This window comes from Anopheles ziemanni, chromosome X (assembly GCF_943734765.1).
Source record: "Anopheles ziemanni chromosome X, idAnoZiCoDA_A2_x.2, whole genome shotgun sequence".
In the NCBI taxonomy this organism is placed as follows: domain Eukaryota; kingdom Metazoa; phylum Arthropoda; class Insecta; order Diptera; family Culicidae; genus Anopheles; species Anopheles ziemanni.
Genome location: NC_080707.1, coordinates 11,691,932 through 11,711,571, shown reverse-complemented (window position 1 = coordinate 11,711,571; position 19,640 = coordinate 11,691,932). Strand labels below are relative to the sequence as shown.

Genomic DNA, 19,640 nt, shown 5'->3' with positions numbered 1-19,640 from the left:
CTAGCGTCCGGTTCCCGATCGACGCGGATTCATCTTTATTGGTCGGTTCACGGCAGGTTCGGCGGGATCGCGTCCGACAAGCCAGTCAAACAAGTCACGGCAGGCGAAGCGAACGCATTGCGCAGCGAAAACCCCCCGGCTTCGCGTACGGTGGATGCGCCACTTTTACAAGAGCAGCACGCAGGTTTATCTCGTTTGCGTTGTGAGTCTGTGTGTGTGTGTCGGTGCGGTGTTTGTGATTGGGACGGAAACCATCAGAAGGTAGCGAAGCGCGAGATTGCAACTATCAATTATCAATAATCGATCAAAAAAGGTGGTACCGCTGCGGTGATGTCGCTCACCGTGGAGCTGTTTGACCTGCCGGCGCACCAGTTTCGGGTGTTCTGGGGAGCCTCCGGCAGCCTGTGGCAGTCGCTGTGGGACCGTCTGCTCGATATCACTGGTAGGTGTGTTCGGTTGGCGACCGCTGAACCGTTGAAAACCATCGCGAGTTTAAATTAAACCGCCCTATCAAACGACTTTCTTGGTGCGAGAAGCTAAATAGTGCTGAGGCGTAATCCTGCGAGAGGAAAGCCAGCTTAAGCCTCCCGGTCCAAGAGTAACCGATAGCTGGAATGATTGTCCAATTCTGCGGCCCGCTTGGTTGCCACTTCGGCAGCTTATCTCTGGCTGGGGGTGATAGGCTGGAAGGGGGGAGGGGTTCAGCTTGAAGAGCAAAATCTCAACAAGCAAGAAGGGCATAATCAGCACTTACCAATTCGATTCGCAGGTGATAATCCGTTCGTACTTTGGACCGTCGGCTCGTACGTCTACACAACGTTGGTGTACTGGAGCATCGGGCTGGTCTATACGCTGTTCGATGTGACCGGGCGGCCAGGCTTCCTGCGCCGGTACAAGGTGCAACCGGGCACCAACGAGCCGGTCGACGCGGCTCGGTTGCGCACCGTCATCCGGCAGGTGCTGTTCAACCAGTTCGGTACCGGGTTTCCGCTGCTCTTCCTCATGTACTACCTGCTGCCGGTGGAGCAGACGAGCGCCCGCATCCGCGAGCTGCCGACGTTCGTGACCGTCGTGTGGCAGCTGGCCGTGTGCATCGCGGTGGAAGAGGTGCTGTTCTACTACAGCCATCGGCTGCTGCACGATGGCCGCATCTACAAGTACATTCACAAGCGGCACCACGAGTGGACGGCCCCGATCGCCATCACCGCCATGTACAGCCACCCGGTGGAGAACCTGGTCAGCAATCTGCTACCGATCGCCGTCGGCGTGTGGACGACCGGCTGTCACATCTCCGTCGCCTGGCTCTGGTTCACGATCGCCATCTCCAACACACTGCACGTGCACTCCGGCTACCACCTGCCGTTCCTGCCCAGCCCCGAGCAGCACGACTACCATCATCTCAAGTAAGACATCATGTCGCCCACATCCGGGCACACATTTACCGCGCACACATTTCCTTCAACCACATTCACCTTCGTCCCACACAGATTCAACCAGTGTTTCGGCGTGCTGGGCGTGCTCGATTGGCTGCACGGTACGAACGATAACTTCCACCAGTCCAAGCAGTCCAAGCGGGACTACATCCTAACCACGCTCGAGCCGGTCCGGGAAACCCATCCGGACCAGTAGCGAACCGACTACGACTTTCACCGTGATGTTACCAGAGACCAACAGAACAGAAAAGACTTTGTATATTCCCTTATCAAATAGATCCGGAGTCGGCAAAGTCCGGCCGTAAGAACATTTTAATGCAACATACGAAAACAAACGTCCAAATTCTTCTCGGAGTGTTCCACGATATCACACAAATTTTAGCCAAAAATGTACGTTGCAACTGTACTTGTTTTACAGACGTTTTCATAATTGATTGTTTTAAAATATTCCAGGCTCATTAATCGTACATGGCCAACAGTGTATTTACCTCGAAGCACAGTTCTGTTAATAACTGAGACTACAACAGAAGAGGTTCAATGTCATGTTTAATTTAAAAAAAACCAACGAACCAAAACGTATATGATGTAAAAGGAAAAAACTCAACGATAAAAAAACAGTCCCTTCAGTTAAAATGGCTAGAAGACAAAGTTTCCAACATTTTATCTTATTATCCCCTATTTTATAAAACTTTACTATTTATAAGAACTTCATTTAAACGGATTTAATATTGTTTTCGGGTTTCGGGCTCGAAGTTATTATGAAATAGATAATTAAACGGCGTACCAGACAACCCTACATTGCGATTTTGTTTTCAAAGTTTATTTTCACACAATAAAAAAAAATATTTCAACAATACTTCTCTTCAATACAATTTCAGTTAGAGTTAACTCACAGTATCGTTCCAAAACATTAGTTTTTTCTCTTTAAAGTAGTCAATTACTAAATCGCGGCCAAACGCTGTCTCGCCGGACAGGAAGAAGCGAGATAAATTTGGAATCACCTTGTTTTTTTTTTAATTTTCCCCCTCTTTTAGTGTTGCTCTATATATACCTATTATTTAGTTTCACCGCTTTAGTGCGTAGTTAGACTAGACATTTGCGGTTATATTTTCATGTTTAGTTTTTTTTTCGATAAATTTGTTTAGCTAGAGGGGCACATGGGTAGGGGGGAGGGTGTACTAATTTTGGCCAAGTTTTAAGTGTTCGCTACGGCCGGGAACAGTTTACCTTTACAATACAGATGTGACGGAGTATCGATTTGGATCGATTGGATATTTCTGCATTGATTTCTAATCTTTTGAGCGACTCCTACTCTAATGTTTTTTTTTTTTTTTGAAAAGAAAAATACATATAACAGTGCTATGGAATGCAACGCACAAGAAAAAGGTTTGAGTATGTTAGATAAACATATCGTAGATTCAAAGCATGTAGAGAATTCTTGCTGCAAACCGATTTTATATCACAATGCTTTCGGTTGGTGGACTGCGGCCGCGGTAAATGTTTAGTAAATGGGTCAAAAAACTGGTACAAATATTAGAAAACTATAACGGGGAACTGGTGATATGAGCGTAAGCAACCAAAGTTACGTTAGTTAGGTGTTACGAGGGGGGATTGCTTGAAGGATGTGTGTACGCAGCAGCCTAGGGACGAGTAATGCCCGGAGTAATGCACTCCACCTGCGTTCGTTTGTGTGTGGGTGTGTTTTTTTGTGTGTAATAAGAAGGCACTTCAGTCGCGGTAATTAACATTTGGGGGACGATATTCGCTAGCTGAGATTATTTCAGTGTGTGTGTGTGTGTGTATGTATGTTTCCTAGTAGTTATACATGCCATCGATGAGAAAGTCCATGCGGCGATAGTGGCGCGTCAGCCAGAACTCCTTGGCGCGCCGGTAGGACAGCAGGAACAGTCCGAGCAGGAGCGGGATGGCGAAGATGAGTGTCACGATCGGGACGACGTACTCCCGGCGGCTGTTGGGCGCGTCCCGGCCGCCGAACTCGGACGGAATGTACTCCTTGGAGAATTGTGCGAGCGGTTCGTCCACACGTAAGCGCCCGCTGCTGTCGACCGGATCGTACGGCGACGAGTAGCCCGGTTTGGCCGCTTGGAGCAGTTTCGGTTCGTCCTCTACCGAGTACGTGACTTTTGGCTTCGTGGGAGGCTTGGTGGTGGTGGTACTGGTCGTCGTAGTCGTCGTCGTCGTCGTCGAAGACGTTGTCGAGGAGGTGGTGCTGATGGTTGACGCTGTCGTCAGCGTACTTCCCGACGAGGTGCTGTTTGCAGATCGCGTAGTGTTTACCCCTCCGACTGTTACGGCTGCCTTTGATTGTGGTGGTGCAGCCGTACTCGATGACACTGCTATCGCACTTGTCGATGACGATGACGATGACGATGATGATGATGATGATGTACTGGCGCCAGCGGTTGCACTCGAGGCGGATGTTTTCGTGGCGTTTGCCAAGGGCAACGGCGATTGCGAGTGGACGGTGCTGGCGCTGCTGTTCGTTGCCACATCGTTGTTCACCCCTCCACGTGTTGCGTTACTGTCCGAATGTGCCAGTTTCGACACCGCAACCGCGGGCACCTCCGTCGACGTGACGGTCGGTTTCTCGTCCGAGGCGACCACGCTGGCCGACTGACTGGTGGAGGCGGGAACCGGGGGGTTCTTCATCATCAGCCGAGAAGAGCCCACCACGCTCGGACTGCCGTCGTTGTCCACGCCCTTCCGCGGCACGATGCGCTGCGCCTTGTCGTGATGGTGTTCCGGAATCGGAATGGCCAGACCGTCGCTTGCCATCCTGTGTCCGTCCGCCAGCATCGCATCGATCACCTTCGAAACGGTCGTGTTGACATTGGGGCTCGGTTGGGCAGAAGCAGCGGGGTGCGTTGCATCGTTGCTGCCAACGACGCCCACCAGCAGGCCCCCAATGCACATGCACCAGCACAGCACACACACCACCGACGAGCGATGCATTTCTCACTGTTTTGAACCGTTTGATGTTTGATTAATGCTTGCACATCCTCTACTCGGGGCGGCAGTAAGTTACCTTTTTACATACGATTACTCTTTATTCCGTCGTACACCGGGCACGGTGACGTTTTTGCATTTCTCCAACCGAAGCTGTGATTCCAGTAAGCGCTGCGTTTCACTTGTGTCGTTTTTTTTCCCCGAGGAGAGCTCGCTGATTATTGTTTTGTTGTGACAGCTCGAGCGTTTATACCGCTACCGATTCGGCGCTCGACAGTCGAATGTCATGTGTGAGCAAATTGATTGCGGCAAAAGTGCTACATATTTATAAGACACCGGTATACCCGTGCGTTCACTTCCCAACGAGAAATTTTGGCGTTATTTTGGGGTAAAAGAATTCTCTTCACAACTGCTCACTCTTCTTTTCAGAATTCTTTTACCCCTTCTTTTGCAGCAGATTTTGTATGCAGTCTAGGTGAAAACCGACTTCTGAAAAGAAGGGTAAAACAATTCTCTTTGCACTTGCGGTACACCTCAAAAGAGAACGCTTTTGACTACGTGCCTGCGTTTATAACACCTATTTCTGAAAATACGTGGCAAAAAACGTATACCCATTCGTATTACCGTATATGAGCTAAGGATATCTTTCCTTTCCCATAATAATTATTTTCATGCCGGAAAATATTTTTGATTGTTTTATTATTTTGATATATCGATAATAATAATATATACAAATCGTCCGGTTCGGAAGGCGATCAGGCGAAACATCCAGAAATCGTCCGACCTCTCCTCTGGTTCGTGCTGGCAAACAGCGACCACATTTAATGTTCATTGATGTTGATGTTCATTTTAAGCCGCTTCTTCCTCCTTGACGAGACACTGAAATGTGTGAAAAGCGCGGACAAATTATCATCAGTAAGAACTCTGCTGTGGGTTCTTACACACGTACTTACTGTATGGCGCGAGTTAACGCTGCTATCGGACACTGGCCACCGACGCTATGTTACACCCGGTAACAACCGATGATCGCCACGATGTCCAACCGCCACCGACCAACTATTAACGCTGTGTTGCAGTTTCGGCGCCTGTCGCTAAGGGTCATGGTCTCTTCCTGTTACCTTTCCTGCCCTTTCCTTCTTACCATGTTCCATGATGTTGTTTAAAAACTTGTTCTATAAACTTCACTCCGATTCCGACACCCAAACCCGCGAAAGCGTTATTATAAACTCGCGCTCCCGAACAAGTTGCTTCGATTTCATTAAAAAGAAAACAAATTTTGCCAATCGAAGCCACTTTGGTAGGTTATGAGGTGTAAATGTCAAAAAACCTACCAAAAATACACTTGGCAAGGTTCTTTTTGGTAGGCATGTACACCTTTGGTAGGAAAGTTCAGCAAGGTTCTCCTTGGGTATCTTTCTAGCCTACGTCTAAGAACTTTACCAATTTTATCAGAGAATGTATGTGTGGTGGAGACGCCTGGTTGATCACTTTTTTTCAATTTCAATGTTTCAATTTACCATGCGTGTTCTAAACAATATTTTGAACATAAAAAAATTGGTTATTTAGTTTCTACTACTTACATTAAAAAGCATCTGTTCAATCAAGACTTCTTGAAGCTATAAACATTTCGATAAATGTACTCACCGGCAACTCAACAGAGTTAATCAAGGTCTGTTTCAACTTATCTATTTATTTGTGCAAGAGGAAAGAAAAGATCCCCTAAATCAGTGGTGTCAAAATCAATTGATCTCGCGGGCCGCATTTCCTCGCAAAATAGGTTATACTTTCCATGTTTCAAAGGGGTCGCGGGCCGCATGTTTGACATCACTGCCCTAAATGGTGCTTGAATTGATGATTTTTGTCCATGACAACGCATACGCGTTTGAACTAGCCAATAAGATTAGAAAATGACACGGTCTTTGAACCGTATATAAATGTATCACTTTCTGTATATTTTATCTATGCTAAAAAGATATTCGTTTTCATTTTAATCATCGTTAATCATAGGAAACGAACAGGCTCGTGCTATTGTGAGATTAGCGACAAGTGCAAGTGCCAATGTGGAGTTAAAAACGACTCGCTATTTTCTACTGTAAGCCTTTGCGTACAGCTGTACGAAATCTTTTAAGCTGTCAGCGTAGTAATCCGCTTCCTGTAGAGGACTTTCGGAGCGCAGCATCTGCTCCTTGGAGGTGCCGCCCGAGAGGACGAGCAACTTTTGAAATCCGCACAGCGAAGCGAACGCCATATCCTGCTCGAGCATGTCCCCGATGAGCAGCGTTCTCGCGGGCTGCCCCAGCTCGTACTGGTCCCGCACGATGGTCCGCAGATGGTAGCCGGGTTTGCCGAGCACGATCGCCCGCTTGCCGACCGCCTTCTCCAGCAGCTCCACGAACGCACCCGGCCCTATCATGTCGCAACCCGGCTTCACGTGGATCGTCTTGTCGGGTGCCCCCGCGATCAGCAGGCAGTCCGGGTGGCGCTTCAGGTACATCTCCGCGCGCATCAGCTTCGGATAGTTCGCATTGAAGTCGACGTCCACCACCACCGCCCGGACCGGGGCCCGGTCGTCGACGGTGGCGATGATCTGATGGAACGACTCCGGCAGCGGCTGCGTCGGTCCGTCGAGCAGCTGGAAGCCGGCCTGCTGCAGCACGCCCTTGAAGTTGTCTGTCCCCAGGCAGTAGATGAGCCCCTCGAACGCGCGCGCCCGCAGATAGCGCACGATCGAAGCGGCCGGATGTATGATGTCACCCTCTTGCACCGCGAACCCGAGCGCCTGCAGCTGCTGGCGATAGCTCACGAACGGCCGCACGCTGTTGTTGGTGATGAACTTTACCGTTTTGCCGCTACCCTGAAGCAACTTCAGTGCCGCATCGGCTCCTTCAATCGAATCGTACACCGACCAGAGCACACCTGCGTGAAAAATAAATCTTTATTATTATTTATATTATTTTTTAAAAACCTAACCGTCACGCTTGATCGATGCAATACTTTAACTATTTATGGAAACACGCAAAAGACTAATCCCATTGTATGCAAAATATAGAAAACAATATCAAACTTATCCATCAATAATGCGTGCAATTATTTTAACACTAGCAATACCATAATTAATAGTAACAAAATATTACACTATTTAAAGTTAATTTGTTTTTTTTTTATGAGATGGTGATGTCGTGCAGTAAAATTTACATAGGATGTACTAAATACGTTAATCAAAAATTTACATTACTCAATTTATTTTTAAATGGCTTCAGTTAAAAACCTGCCCGTGCATCTTACCCCACTGGGGCAGCTTGCTCCACTTTGCCCTTTTTATTCACGAGCGCCGGAAATGGTTCCGGAATGGAAATGCAAAATGTAAAGATCCACGGACAAGCCAACGAATGTCATTTAATGTGCGTTCACAAATTCGTTGGGCAGTTCGAAACAAGAAATAAAAATGAAACAAAAAAATATACACAAAACACTCAAACACAAATTAATCACTGCCACACGCAACACACTAAACGAAAATTGTATTGAAGGTTAATTGATCTTCGCCAGATTTAGGACTGGAAGGTAATCTGCATGCCCGACGAAACAAAGCCCGATTATTTGTATAACGTTGGTTAAGCCCCAAATGGTTCGCGATTGGCTTTACCTGGACGCCGAATAAAGCAGGGAACGGTATTGGTGAACTAAATCAATCAACGTGATGTTCTTCTTCTTGGACTGATTATTTTGAGAATGTTTAGGGCGTTAACATTGAGCGATAATCCAACATTAATCCGACATTATGTTAGAATAAACGGGTTCTAAACTAGATGCAACAGGCCGACAACAAAAACTGCTCAATCAATCGAGTTGAAATCATTTCTTTGAATCTTTAAAATAGATTGTTCACTCAATATGGGCCCGTGTACCCGGCCCATTATAGCTAGTAAAATTAAATGTGCGAACGACGACGACTTTCCTACGTAAAAGGTGCATAATTACCATCACAGTCCAGGACGGCCGTATCGAACGATGCAAGAAACTGACGGCTTTCTTCCTCGGACAGCTCCAAAATATGTCTTCCACGGGACATGGTTGACGAACGATCGGAGAACGAGACACTTACCACTCGCAGTTCGGGCGGTAAACTGCCGCAACGGACGCACCGACTGGCCTATTTCTAGCTGATTGGAAGTAATCATACGTCCATTGGCGCTAATCTCGATTGATTGAAAATGGATCTTGCCGTTGCGGTGGATGGATCATCTTTCACCCAGCATCCTGGGGAACGAGTTTGAAGGAAGGGAAAGGGCAAATACACCAGGCAGAACCTATGAACTACGCTACGAAACAAACACACACACACATTCGTTTCTGAAAATGGTTCACTTTATGAGGCAGATCTGATAAAAAAAAAACAATTAACAATTACAATGACAAATCCATCCGTCGATCGATTTTCAGAGGCTGCACGTAGGTAAAGAACGTGCGTGAGGTGAGTGAGGCGTTTTCAGCTGAGAAGAATATACAGCGGTGTCGTGTACCTAAGGGAAACGTCTTAGGTAACAGTTTAGTTTAGTGATTCATTGTTTCTGGATGCTGGATGTACGTGCTTGCTTTGCACGAACAAACAGCGATGTGCGTCGTAAGCGTAATTTGAGCCACTGCTCAATGGCGACGGCGGCGGTATCGACCGGGGGGGGATGGGGGCCTACACACGCGACGTCACGATGTGCACCGCCTGAAACGAGTCGGCATCTTCATCCCCGCCATGGTCATCTGGTGGCGGCGCGATGTACTCGGTGTCGTCCGCGATCGAACCGTAGTTCAGTCTCTCGTCATCCGGACTGCTGTCCTCCGACGGCAGATACCCGTTGTGCGTGTAGCTGCTAGCGGCACCGCCCGCTGCCGCGGTGCGCTGTATCTTCAGCTTCTCCTGCTCGATTATAAACTCGTTCGTGAGGTACTGCTCGCGCTTGATCTGGTCCTGCAGCCGGCCGGGCACGTCCGGTATCGCCCACGCGACGACGATCTGCACCAGGCTGACCAGGTTCTGGTAGATCACGACGAACGTTAGCCGGTAGGCTAGAATCTCCCAGTAGAGCAGCGGTCGCTTGTACCGATCCTTATCGTCGTGTGCGTTGCGATACTCCGTGTACCGGCAGATGGTTACGTTCTTGAATTCATCTGAACTCCACTCCGGCGCGCTTTTCTCCTCGAAATCGGATACATTAAAGGAAGCGAGCGTGTGGTTCACGAAGCCTACGTCCGTGCCGTACCTTCTGATGTACCACAGCCGCGGAATAAAGTTGGAAGAAAATGCTATAATAAAGGCCTACCGGTGGGTGGGAGGGCAGAAGACGTAGTGAGAGAGGTTAGATAAGGCTGATGGCCCTGACCGTGCCGGGCACACACTGCGGGCATACTTACACTCGAAATGACGGCGACCTTGCCAACCACGTGCATGATGTTGTACCAGATGCCCAGATCGCGGACCCGCTGCGGCACCGAGCGTTTGTAGTAGAGCAGGAACTTTTTCGCATCGAGGCGGGTTTCGAACACGTTGTTAAGTAGTGCGAAAAACGGAGCCAACGGGAACGCCACCACAAATATCGTGATAAAACCATACTGAATAACTACAAGGACAGTCAACAAAAACAATTGTTGGTTAAAATATGGCCCACCATTAGATGATAGCATTGCGCTGGTCGATGGTTTACCCATTTTCAAATATTCGTTAAACAGGCTGCGGTCGTGCCAGTTGATCAGGTTAAAGTCTTTGGTCCACTGATTGCAGCAAATCAGTCGCTCGCCATTTTCGCTGTCACTTCCCTCGATTCCCAGCACGCTGCGGAACTCCTTGAACTTCTGCGCCAGGAATGGTATCAGAATCTCCGTGATGCCGCCGATCGCCTGCTTGCCAACCATGATGATGGCCAGCTGAATGCAGAGCTCCATCAGGCAGCCGCCGGGGCTGCACTCCTCCTGCCGCAGATTCATTATGCGGTTGTACTTCGCCGGATAGCCGGGGTACTTGCCCTTTATGAACGCGATGTAAAAGATCGAGCTGTAGTAGTTCACGAACTCAAAGAGGTAGATCTTCAGGTTGAGACTCTCGTTGTACTCGGTCTGCGTGCGCCTATACTCGACGTCGGTCATGTACACGGCCACGTACTGGTACACGTAGGTCAGCACGGTCGAGGCGAGCAGATTGATGACCGCCGTAATCGCCGGGAAGATGATTAGCTTGCCCGAAACCGACCAACCCTCGCCATAAATAGTTTTAGATGTCATCAGTGACATCCGATAGACTACGATACCGAACACTGCCATTATAGTAAGCATAATCTGTAAACAGGAACGAATAGGACAAATTGTTATGATGAAGTTGAATGATAAATAGCAATTATTGGTGAAACACAAAAACACTCGTATTTATAAAAGAATCATAAATGCTTTTGATTCGTCACAATGTGTGCTATCGTTGACCATATTGCAAATTAACAAACTTTATGCCAAGTACCTCGCTGTCTAGTGACTTTATATTCTTCCAAACTACTTTTAAAATGACAGACTGACATAGTCTACTATCCTTGAGCTTGCCACTGTGAATGTATATTTTTCACCCATAGCACTACAGTAAACTTCAATTCTAAAAAAATGAAAATCTGTCGAGTGATGCAATAAAATACCTGGTACTTTTCTTAGAAAAGAGGTTGACCTTTTGAAACCGCATCGATAAATTTAAGTAATGTACATTGCTAATGCAATACTAATCCACAAATATACGAAATGTGCAGCAAGATCTTATGAATTAATAAGAGAACAGACCTCTTAATTATTAGGCTAGGTTAGACTTAGTTGTACGGTTTTCTTTTCAGTTCTGTTCTGACATGGATTTTTTTTCGAAAAGCTAACATTTCGTTGCGTCACAATAAACAGGAGACTTTCGCCAAATGTTTCAACAGCTGCTGTTAACTCAGATGAATTGACAAATAGCGGAGAAATATGCCGGTGAGTTTAGGTCTACTAATTAATAAACATTCAAGAAGAATTGTCAAATCGCAGAATCATTCGGTCAAATCGCAGGTTTCAAGTGCGATTGCAACCCGGTTTGGGATACCTACAAATAGGAAAATCACAGAGTAACTGTACAGGAAGCTTGGAAACTTCTTCGTCCAGAACGGTGGCGACGGTTCCGGGGCGCCGGTAGCAATGTTGAACATTGTTTTCTTGATGTTTTTCAGCCGCGAAAGATACTGTGGGCGCGGCGGCTCGGCCAGCGAGCAGTATTCGGTGATGCCCCATCGGTGCTGGATGCGCGACGAGTACCGCTTCCACATCTCGAGGTAGAGCGTGGCTACACAGGGGGGAGAAAGACAGATAGAATCAAGATGAGAAATGTGGTTCCAACAGACAAGAGTTTGAACAGTAGGTTGGTTCAACGCATTCAACGCACCCCATACGGACATAAAGATTGAGAATACGATCGTCATCTCGTTGTCGAAGATGTGCGACAGCTTCGACACGCCGCATGTCGTGTTCAGCCTCCAGAAATCGCAATACTTGTCGCACTGCGGGCACATGTAGGTGGTGTTGTCGTTACAGATCTCCTTGCTCATCTGGTTGCCCGAGAAAGTCAACAGGCCGTAGAAGAAGCAGATCAGCCCGACGACCGACGCCGGGATGAGCATGTGCGTGTAGAATCCGAGCCAGGCGAAGTACATCGCTATCTTCACGCCGAAATACTCCTTGATGTGATCGAGCGGCTGATGTTTGATCCACTTGTTGATCGAGGCCCACTCCTCCAGGAGCAGCGCCCGCTGGCAGCTCGACTTCTGGTCCGTGCAGCCGTCGTGCAGCGGGTACGCGTCCATATACACCATGTCCTCCACCAGCCGCCGGATGCCGATGTCCTTCTTCTCGTCCACGTTCTCGCTGTAGTACGTGCGCTCCAGGATGAAGTGCGCCACCGCGATCCGGATGGTTGGCGTGAAGAATTTCGGATCGTGATCGTTAAATAGGTACGGCTTGTCGCGCGAGTACTCGTACAGCAGCCGGTACTCCGGCTCGGCGAACTTCTTCCGGTCGATGATGACGAAGTTGAACAGCGGCCGCCGGAACCACCGCACCAGCGTGCCCTGGATGCTGAACTCGTGTATCTTCTCCTGATTGTCCAGCTTCCGCATCGGCATCTGCATCTTCATGATCTCGCAGTAGTGCGACAGGACGTTCGCCGGCACGTGTATCTTGACGAAATGGATCCGCTGGCAGTTTTCCATCTCGATCTCGAGCCCCTCCGCCTCCAAGTTGCGCTGGAATATTCTGCGCTTCGCCACGGCAATCGGATCCGTCTCCTCCCCATCCTCGCCATTGAATGCCAGCACGTAGTCGACGATTCGCTTCTGATCTTGAAAGTATTTCCATGTCTAGCGCGATGCGAAAAGGGGAAGAAAGAGGGCTAGATTAGAGATTGTTGCACGTTTTGCGCCCGTTTGTGAGTTTTATAACGTAACACTCCTGGTTAGCTAGCTCAACTGCACTGATCACCAATCGTTAGTTAGTAGGCACGACAGTAGAGGGAAGTAGCTGCCTCACACCCATCGTGCCGTATTAGTAGAGCTTAGGGTACGGGTTAGTGGGAAGGGAGGAAATCCCTGAAAATGGTTGAAAATATGGAAGTAGGGAAATAATATCTCTAGGTGAAAACCCCATAAATGTGATTGGGTCTATGAGTCTAAATTACACGGTGTCTAATATAGTCTCATTCTAATTCAAATATCAATTATTTCGTTCAACACTACGTGGGATTTTCTTGGTCTTTTTTTAACGAATTCTCTATGTGTATAGATCTACTACATCGCCGTTTTCATTCGAAGGATTACCCAAATGATCATGTTTTACTAGTTTATATTTTATAGCACATATGGCCAATCAAAACAGATCATTGGAATGGATTCTGCTGAACTGGGAGCCCAATTATTCTTGACTAAAAAGTAAGTTAAATACACTCGTTTTCAGTTATGAATCAAACGAGCTATTGTTTCATCTTGTTTTCTAAGGTGTCGAAAGGTGCCCGTCCTTCTCCTATATTTTCCCTATGCTTGTCTTCACAACATGCTGCGAAAACATCCATTATAAAATGTAGAGCGTGTACCGCCTTTTTCGATTTAAAAAAAAATAAGGGATGGCGGATTTTGGACTACTCTTGGACATATGAGACCGCAATCTGCCTTTTTGCACAGCCTGAGATCGCCATAGGACATAGGATTTCATCCGAAAATATCAACGCTCTGTCAGCGTTCTTCAAGCCTTTTCAAGTGAAAGATTGTAAAACTTCGTCAAATTCGGAGTTTTTCATTGCTTAGGAGCTTGTAGAAGTAAACTGTATGTATCCTTTTAAGAGACATTCACACCTTTGGGGCCACTTTCAGTACATAACCTTTGAATTTTCATCAAGTTCGTTTCCTGACGGCCTTGTTCATTCGTTGAGGGTTAACCGAACGATTTACATGTAGATGTTCTGGTGATCAATTCAGTCAACCTTACTTATTTTCCTCACTCTCCTTCAAAATTGATGTATTCATGTCAACCCGGAACATTTTCAACTTTTATCATAGATGAACGGTGAATGATTAGAATCAAACAAACTTTTCACTGTCTTGTGTAGAATATCTGTATGTAATCTGAATGAATTGTAGCGTCGAACCAGAATATATTGGCCACAGTGTAAATTAGGAGCCCCGGATGTCTGGATCTTTCTTTTTCGCTCTGATGATAGCGGCACACATTTTGTATGTGTTTGGTTTTTTAATGCAGTGCAAGCCACACATCTGTTACAACTTCCACATGAACTTTAAAAGAACCAGGGATTCTGTTCGCTGATGGTTCGCTGGTTCCGTGGATAAAGGTGTGTTTAGAATGGCTTAGTGCTGTTGATCGTTCGGCAACGTGTGTTGCATTGAGTCGGCGGTTATGTTCTCGCCTGTCGCGGTTGTTGGGGATGATGTGAGTTGATCGGCGACATCGTGTGCTAGCTCTGGCTATTTCTCGCCGTTGGCGGAAAAATTGTGCACAAACAATTTCACCAAAAAAACAAAATTACACACAAAACACACACATACACACAAGGGAGGGAGACGGAAGCACACGGTCGGTACGCGGTGTGTGTGTGTGTATTTGATGGTTCTAAATATAAGCTAAGCTGTCCGCCAAAAACCCCGGACAGCCGACGGCCTACCCCACCGCAGTCTCTGTGCAGCCTGAGACAGATTTTGCACATGGCTCGCGGACTTGTGTTCACCGTTCGCCTCCTGCTCCACCGCGCGGCCGCCTCTACTGCCCACTACCGAACGCTTCTTCACTCACTGTCCCGTGTCTTGCTCAGCACATCACACCTCAGGATTGCGTGTTTTTCCAAAAACAAAATTTGAGCAAAGCGTCTCCGCTAGAGCGGCCTGCCGTGGACTGTTACTTTCACGCGATCACGTTGACACACACACACCGTGCTTGACACCACCGGCACCAAAGAGTTCGACTTGTTGGAGCGCGCAACAATGACATCTATCGCAAAAAGCACGTCTAGCGCCGGCCGGTTGTTGCGGAAGCACAGGCAGGACCGAATCCTCCCGGTCGATCGCAGAGCAGGCATGGATCCGCATCCGCCAGAGCTCGCGGATCCGTCAAAGTGGCCACTTGTCTTAGGGACACGCGCAAAAAAAAAACCAACCACCACAAACACCACACACACACAAGCGCGCGCGGGGCACGATTGGCGACCCACGCCGAATCCTGCCCGACGCGAGCGAAGGTTGTCGCGTTTCTATTTCCGAACGCCGTGACCGACCGACCGTCAAGCGAAGGAACGCAGTGGCCAGCCACACCAAAAAGCCACAGGTGCAAAGAACAATCCCCAAGCAGAGGCTGTGTTTCCTGTTGTTTGGGGCGTTCTGCAATTCCTTAACCGGCCGCAAAATTACCGCGGCGTAACGAGGGAGTCCCCTGGTCGTGTGTATGATGTTCCGGTCGTTTGACTCATCGTTTTTTTTTTAGCAAGGTACTCAAACAAAAATAGCAAACGACAACACTTCCAAAACCCCACTATGAGTAAGCTTTCGCCTCGGACAACATCGCGATGTTTATATAAATATAAATGAACCTTTTTTTGTAGTTGCTTGGCTACAAGACATTGTAATTATCACTCTTCTTGATGGTTAAAAAAACACGAACAATTTTATCGACAACGTTATTTTACCAATTAACGCGGCCTGTTCGAAATGCAACCGGTTTGCTGGTGGTAGCAGAAGGTGAGCCTCTTGTAACAACAGATGCAACGTAAAGTATATGTTACTGCACCGAAGCATCGTTCCGCCAGATCGACGCCTTCCAAAAAATGCTGTACGATGCTGGCGGTAACGGCTTTGAAACGACGGGGGCCTTTGATAGCACGCGGCCCACTATCAGCCCACTCTTGCCTTCGCGGGGTTGAGGGTCGGATGGTGCCGAAATGCAGGCCTGCGTGCCACGGATAAGTGAGCCATACCAACGGATTTGGGTAGGTTCGCAGGGGCAGAACACTTCAACGAGCTACACTACGAGCGATAGCAAAAGCAAAGGAAGCAGCAGTAGCAGTTCTACGAAAGCGACACTGCCAGATGTTGAGGGGTTTTGGAGGCTTTAGCTCCAACATCCTGTGCCGTGCTTCCGTGCTGGGACGCTCACGTGACATCTGTTTCCCGATCCTGCCTTGACGCTGGTGGTCGTCTTGGTTGCCCTACTAGTTGCCTCTGATCCCTGAACGGTCGTTTCTAACTGCACCTTCGCCTGGTCCGGCGCCATCGAAGCCAGCTCGTTGCACACCATACTTTGGCCAGTATACCGGGGACCCGTTTCTTCGCAGCTTCTTCACTTTACAGCGGCAGGAACCACAGCGGGCATCACCGCACGCTTAACACAACCCGCTCGAGCTAGGAACTTCGGTTCAGGAACAGGACCACCACCGTGTTCGTGTGTCTGGCCAAACGCACTGCTGACGAGCAACTTCTCCGACACGGGTGCCGTCCTGATTTTGCAACGTCTTGTGTGAGCGCTCACCAGCAACCGTCATCTCACAGTGGAACGCTAAACGCCGCCGCGCTATCGCCACCGTCATCCCTGTCCATACACGTCGTAGTACGTAGTCGTCATCCTCCTCGTGTGTAAGCAAATCAGTACTTTTTTTTTGCTTATTTATTTAGCGCTGCCCTCCTGCCGGAACCTTGATTTCTGCTCAACACACAACAAGCACGCAGTTGAGAGGAAGTTCTCTCGGCGCGGCCACAGGGATGTTCCAATAAACGACCAAACGGTCTACACACTGCTCTCGATCTCTCTCCTGCTCTGCTCCCTGAAATGGCGATAGAAATAGATCTCGGAGAGTTAGGCGAAAATCTCCAACCGTGCTTCACGCAACCGGACCGGAGGAGGAGGAGGAGCAGGAGCAGAGTGCCAACGCTATCATCCAAGGATGCTGTGCCGAACAGGGTGTGGGAGGGGGGAGCATGGCGTGGCTTGGGGAAGGTCAACAAAACACGGATTAGCCCCTTCCGCCACCGCCAGCTGTATGTGCGATGTAGTGTTAACCAATATGGTTAAGGCCATCGACACAATCTCAGTAGTTCGTTCTTCTTGCACTCTTCCTCTAACCAGGGGCATTACCCAGCCAGCCGAGACGGGGAACACTTTCTCATCCAGAGTGGTCAATGGCTGTTGCAAATTATATTGGCGTATGATTTTACGTACTTTTCAGTTGTCAACGGAACGTTATTAGACAACTAAGCTTGAAACATCAATTGGGTGATTTGAAGTAAACTTGTTACGTAGTCTTTTCATAATATAATCAATAATGAACGATGGCAATCGAAACACTCGAAGTTATATAAGTAATAATAGTTGGAATAGGTAATAGTTAGGATGAAGGAATGAAATTGATTAAACAAATAAACGTATAACAATTATGTACAGGGTGCGTGATGAACTGTTGCACTTAATTTAACAAATCATATCACGTGTTTGATGGTTGCAATGAACAGCACTGAAAAGATTTTTGCGTTATTATCAGAAGAAAAACTAACCAGAAAAGAATAAAAAAAAAGGTTTCTAATGCTGCAATTCGCTGATAAATTCCAAAAATAGCGCCAAGTTTATCAATTTGGCACCGAGCTTCAACGGTGACCCATTTTGTTTTTGCAAAGTTAGAGAGTACACTCAGCTTCTTTAAGCTTACCCCATCGATTGAAAAGCCGTACATATTTACCGACTGAATAAAAATTAAAATCCCTGGTAATTTTGTTCCTAATACCTTACATAATAGGCTTTGTTAAATTTATCTGAATATTGTGACGCGAAGATGGGAAACAATTTGTTCAAATTTATGGCAAAAATTCTAAACGCACCCTGTGATTAAGTATTAATAGTTGGGATGAAATGGAATAAGGAATGGAATTGATTAACTAAATAGACGAACGAAATATAATTTAATAAAGAAACGAGATTGAAAAGAAAATTTATCCTAACGTGTTAGGAGAGGAGAAATGGAGAGAAGCAATTCCGTGCACCGTTGTCATGCTAGGTGGATAGGTCAGATTGGACGCTTAGATTTAACGGGACGGATATGGAGGGGGTAGGCGGTAGAGATAGAGCCGCTGAGGGGTTTATGCTAGAAGATGTGTGTGAGATTAAAATTTAATATGATACGTTTACCCTAGACTTCCACAGCGAATAGGTAACTATCTGTTTGGTACTGTCATGCTCATAACCATGTTGGTAATCAGTACGATAAGGGAGGTAGCTAGTGGAGTGACTAGTGCTAGGCACCTTTTCATTGTACTCGGTGCTGAGGACGGTCGGTTTCAGTATGCCGCTGATAAAACCCTTGGCGCCGTTGTTCGCCGGAGGCCGGGCCACGTACGGCAGGTTGGCGAGGCCACCGTTGGCGCGCGAGTCCTGCAGCAGCGCCTCGGTGGTTGTGCGGATGCTGCCGGTGCTGCGCTGCTCTTCGCCGTCCGTCAGCGGAGGCCCTCGAAGGCGTTGATCGGTGGTGCCCGAGTCGACCGAGCCGAACCGGACGTCCTCGGCCGAATGGTAGACGGTCTGGCGGGACAGATAGAGCGACTTCCGGAGCGTGCCGTCCGACGTGACCGACACCGCATCTAGGTAGATGCTATCCCGCTCGTCCATGTCGTCACCGTAGTCGTAGTTGCCGTCCTCGTCGTCCTCGTCGTCACCGTCGCCGTCGTACTCCGCGTTCCGCGGGTAGCTGTCGTACCGTGGGGCAGGGTAATTCGTCCGGCGTTGACGCTCGCTAGCTGTGAACCGCTTTGTGGCAGACTCGCCCCAATATCGGTGGACCTTGGGTGGCACGGGCGGTTCTATCGCATCCCGAAAGTCGGTCAGATCGCACAACACATCGTAGCACTCATCGTCGTGGTACTGACCACCGCCGCCGCTGCCGCCGTCGTCGTCCTGCCCCTCGTTCGGCTCGTCGATATCCTGATAGCTCACTGTTTGTGTGTGTGTGTGATTGTGTGATGTGGTACCGGAAACGAAAAACGAACGTGTTACAAACAAATTCGGGAAAAGTAACGGAACTCCGAGTAGAGTCGGATGGGATGCAACTTTCTCGCCCAACGAAAGGTGTGATACTGTGCGAACTTTCTTCATCTGCCGCCGAATTACCTCGCCGATACATCGCTGCTTATCACGCCCCTCGCACCCACACCACACCGCCTCCAACTTGATATTACAATTTCTCCCGAAAAACAACCACAGCACGGTGCGCGGACGTCATGGGAGGATTACCACCCGAGGTTCGGCTTATCTTCCCTTCGAGCAGAGGGAAATGCAATGTGTCCGGAAAGCGGCCGATATACCGATGGGAACTTTAACAGATGCACGGGCGCGATAAAGACGAGTCGTCGAAGGACCGAGCATCCAGCAGCTCCTCACACTTCCAACGGGTCAAAAAAGTATCCCTCACTGCCAGAGTCAGGACTTTAGGGATTCGATCGTTCGACGCATGCCAGAAACCGGACCAGGATGGGCCAACCACACCGGAAGCTTTCAATTTACCCACCGGTGGTAGTTGATCGCGTCATCCGCACTACCCCGCCACATCACACACACGCCCGAACACACACACAAGACAAGATAACAACGGTGGGTTTCGGTTTGCGTTGTTTCCGATGCAATGCAAAGTTGCGGTGCAGCAAAACCCTCGCCGTG

At 48.2% G+C, this 19,640-nt stretch overlaps 4 protein-coding genes across 4 annotated transcripts; 1 reads left to right on the top strand and 3 right to left on the bottom strand.

The window, feature by feature from the left end:
- The first annotated feature begins 330 nt into the window (after positions 1–330).
- Positions 331–1,629, top strand: LOC131290895 (fatty acid hydroxylase domain-containing protein 2-like). The gene is made up of 3 exons (XM_058320081.1): positions 331–442; positions 770–1,403; positions 1,488–1,629. The coding sequence occupies exons 1-3, from the start codon at positions 331–333 to the stop codon at positions 1,627–1,629; spliced, it is 888 nt and encodes a 295-aa protein (XP_058176064.1).
- Positions 1,630–3,245: 1,616 nt separating this feature from the next.
- Positions 3,246–4,587, bottom strand: LOC131291063 (uncharacterized). The gene is made up of 3 exons (XM_058320252.1): positions 4,480–4,587; positions 3,787–4,412; positions 3,246–3,705 (listed from the first exon to the last, which is right to left on the bottom strand). Exons 2-3 carry the CDS (start codon positions 4,404–4,406, stop codon positions 3,246–3,248), a joined length of 1,080 nt encoding a protein of 359 aa, XP_058176235.1. The 5' UTR covers positions 4,407–4,412; positions 4,480–4,587.
- A 1,893-nt stretch (positions 4,588–6,480) lies between these two features.
- On the bottom strand, positions 6,481–8,472 carry LOC131291062 (glycerol-3-phosphate phosphatase). Its single transcript, XM_058320251.1, has 2 exons — positions 8,382–8,472; positions 6,481–7,316 (listed from the first exon to the last, which is right to left on the bottom strand). Exons 1-2 carry the CDS (start codon positions 8,470–8,472, stop codon positions 6,481–6,483), a joined length of 927 nt encoding a protein of 308 aa, XP_058176234.1.
- Positions 8,473–9,080: 608 nt separating this feature from the next.
- LOC131290348 (anoctamin-4) lies at positions 9,081–19,107 on the bottom strand. Its single transcript, XM_058319497.1, has 7 exons — positions 19,095–19,107; positions 18,234–18,919; positions 11,839–12,808; positions 11,507–11,739; positions 10,100–10,727; positions 9,810–10,015; positions 9,081–9,714 (listed from the first exon to the last, which is right to left on the bottom strand). Exons 1-7 carry the CDS (start codon positions 19,105–19,107, stop codon positions 9,091–9,093), a joined length of 3,360 nt encoding a protein of 1,119 aa, XP_058175480.1. The 3' UTR covers positions 9,081–9,090.
- Between the last annotated feature and the right edge of the window lie 533 nt (positions 19,108–19,640).

Bases quoted from the DNA above. Each gene is read 5' to 3' on its own strand.
- LOC131291063 (XM_058320252.1), bottom strand. From the start codon at position 4,406: ATGCATCGCTCGTCGGTGGTGTGTGTGCTGTGCTGGTGCATGTGCATT. The intron at 3,706-3,786 runs GTCATCGAGTAC...ATCTGCAAACAG, and splicing joins TCGACAAGTGCGATAGCAGT to CACCTCGTCGGGAAGTACGC.
- LOC131291062 (XM_058320251.1), bottom strand. From the start codon at position 8,472: ATGTCCCGTGGAAGACATATTTTGGAGCTGTCCGAGGAAGAAAGCCGT. The intron at 7,317-8,381 runs GTAATTATGCAC...TTTTTCACGCAG, and splicing joins GGCCGTCCTGGACTGTGATG to GTGTGCTCTGGTCGGTGTAC.
- LOC131290348 (XM_058319497.1), bottom strand. The intron at 12,809-18,233 runs GTGCCTAGCACT...GCATCGCGCTAG, and splicing joins GCACCGAGTACAATGAAAAG to ACATGGAAATACTTTCAAGA. The intron at 9,715-9,809 runs GTAAGTATGCCC...ACCCACCGGTAG, and splicing joins AGGTCGCCGTCATTTCGAGT to GCCTTTATTATAGCATTTTC.
- LOC131290895 (XM_058320081.1), top strand. From the start codon at position 331: ATGTCGCTCACCGTGGAGCTGTTTGACCTGCCGGCGCACCAGTTTCGG. The intron at 443-769 runs GTAGGTGTGTTC...TTCGATTCGCAG, and splicing joins CCGTCTGCTCGATATCACTG to GTGATAATCCGTTCGTACTT. The intron at 1,404-1,487 runs GTAAGACATCAT...CGTCCCACACAG, and splicing joins CACGACTACCATCATCTCAA to ATTCAACCAGTGTTTCGGCG.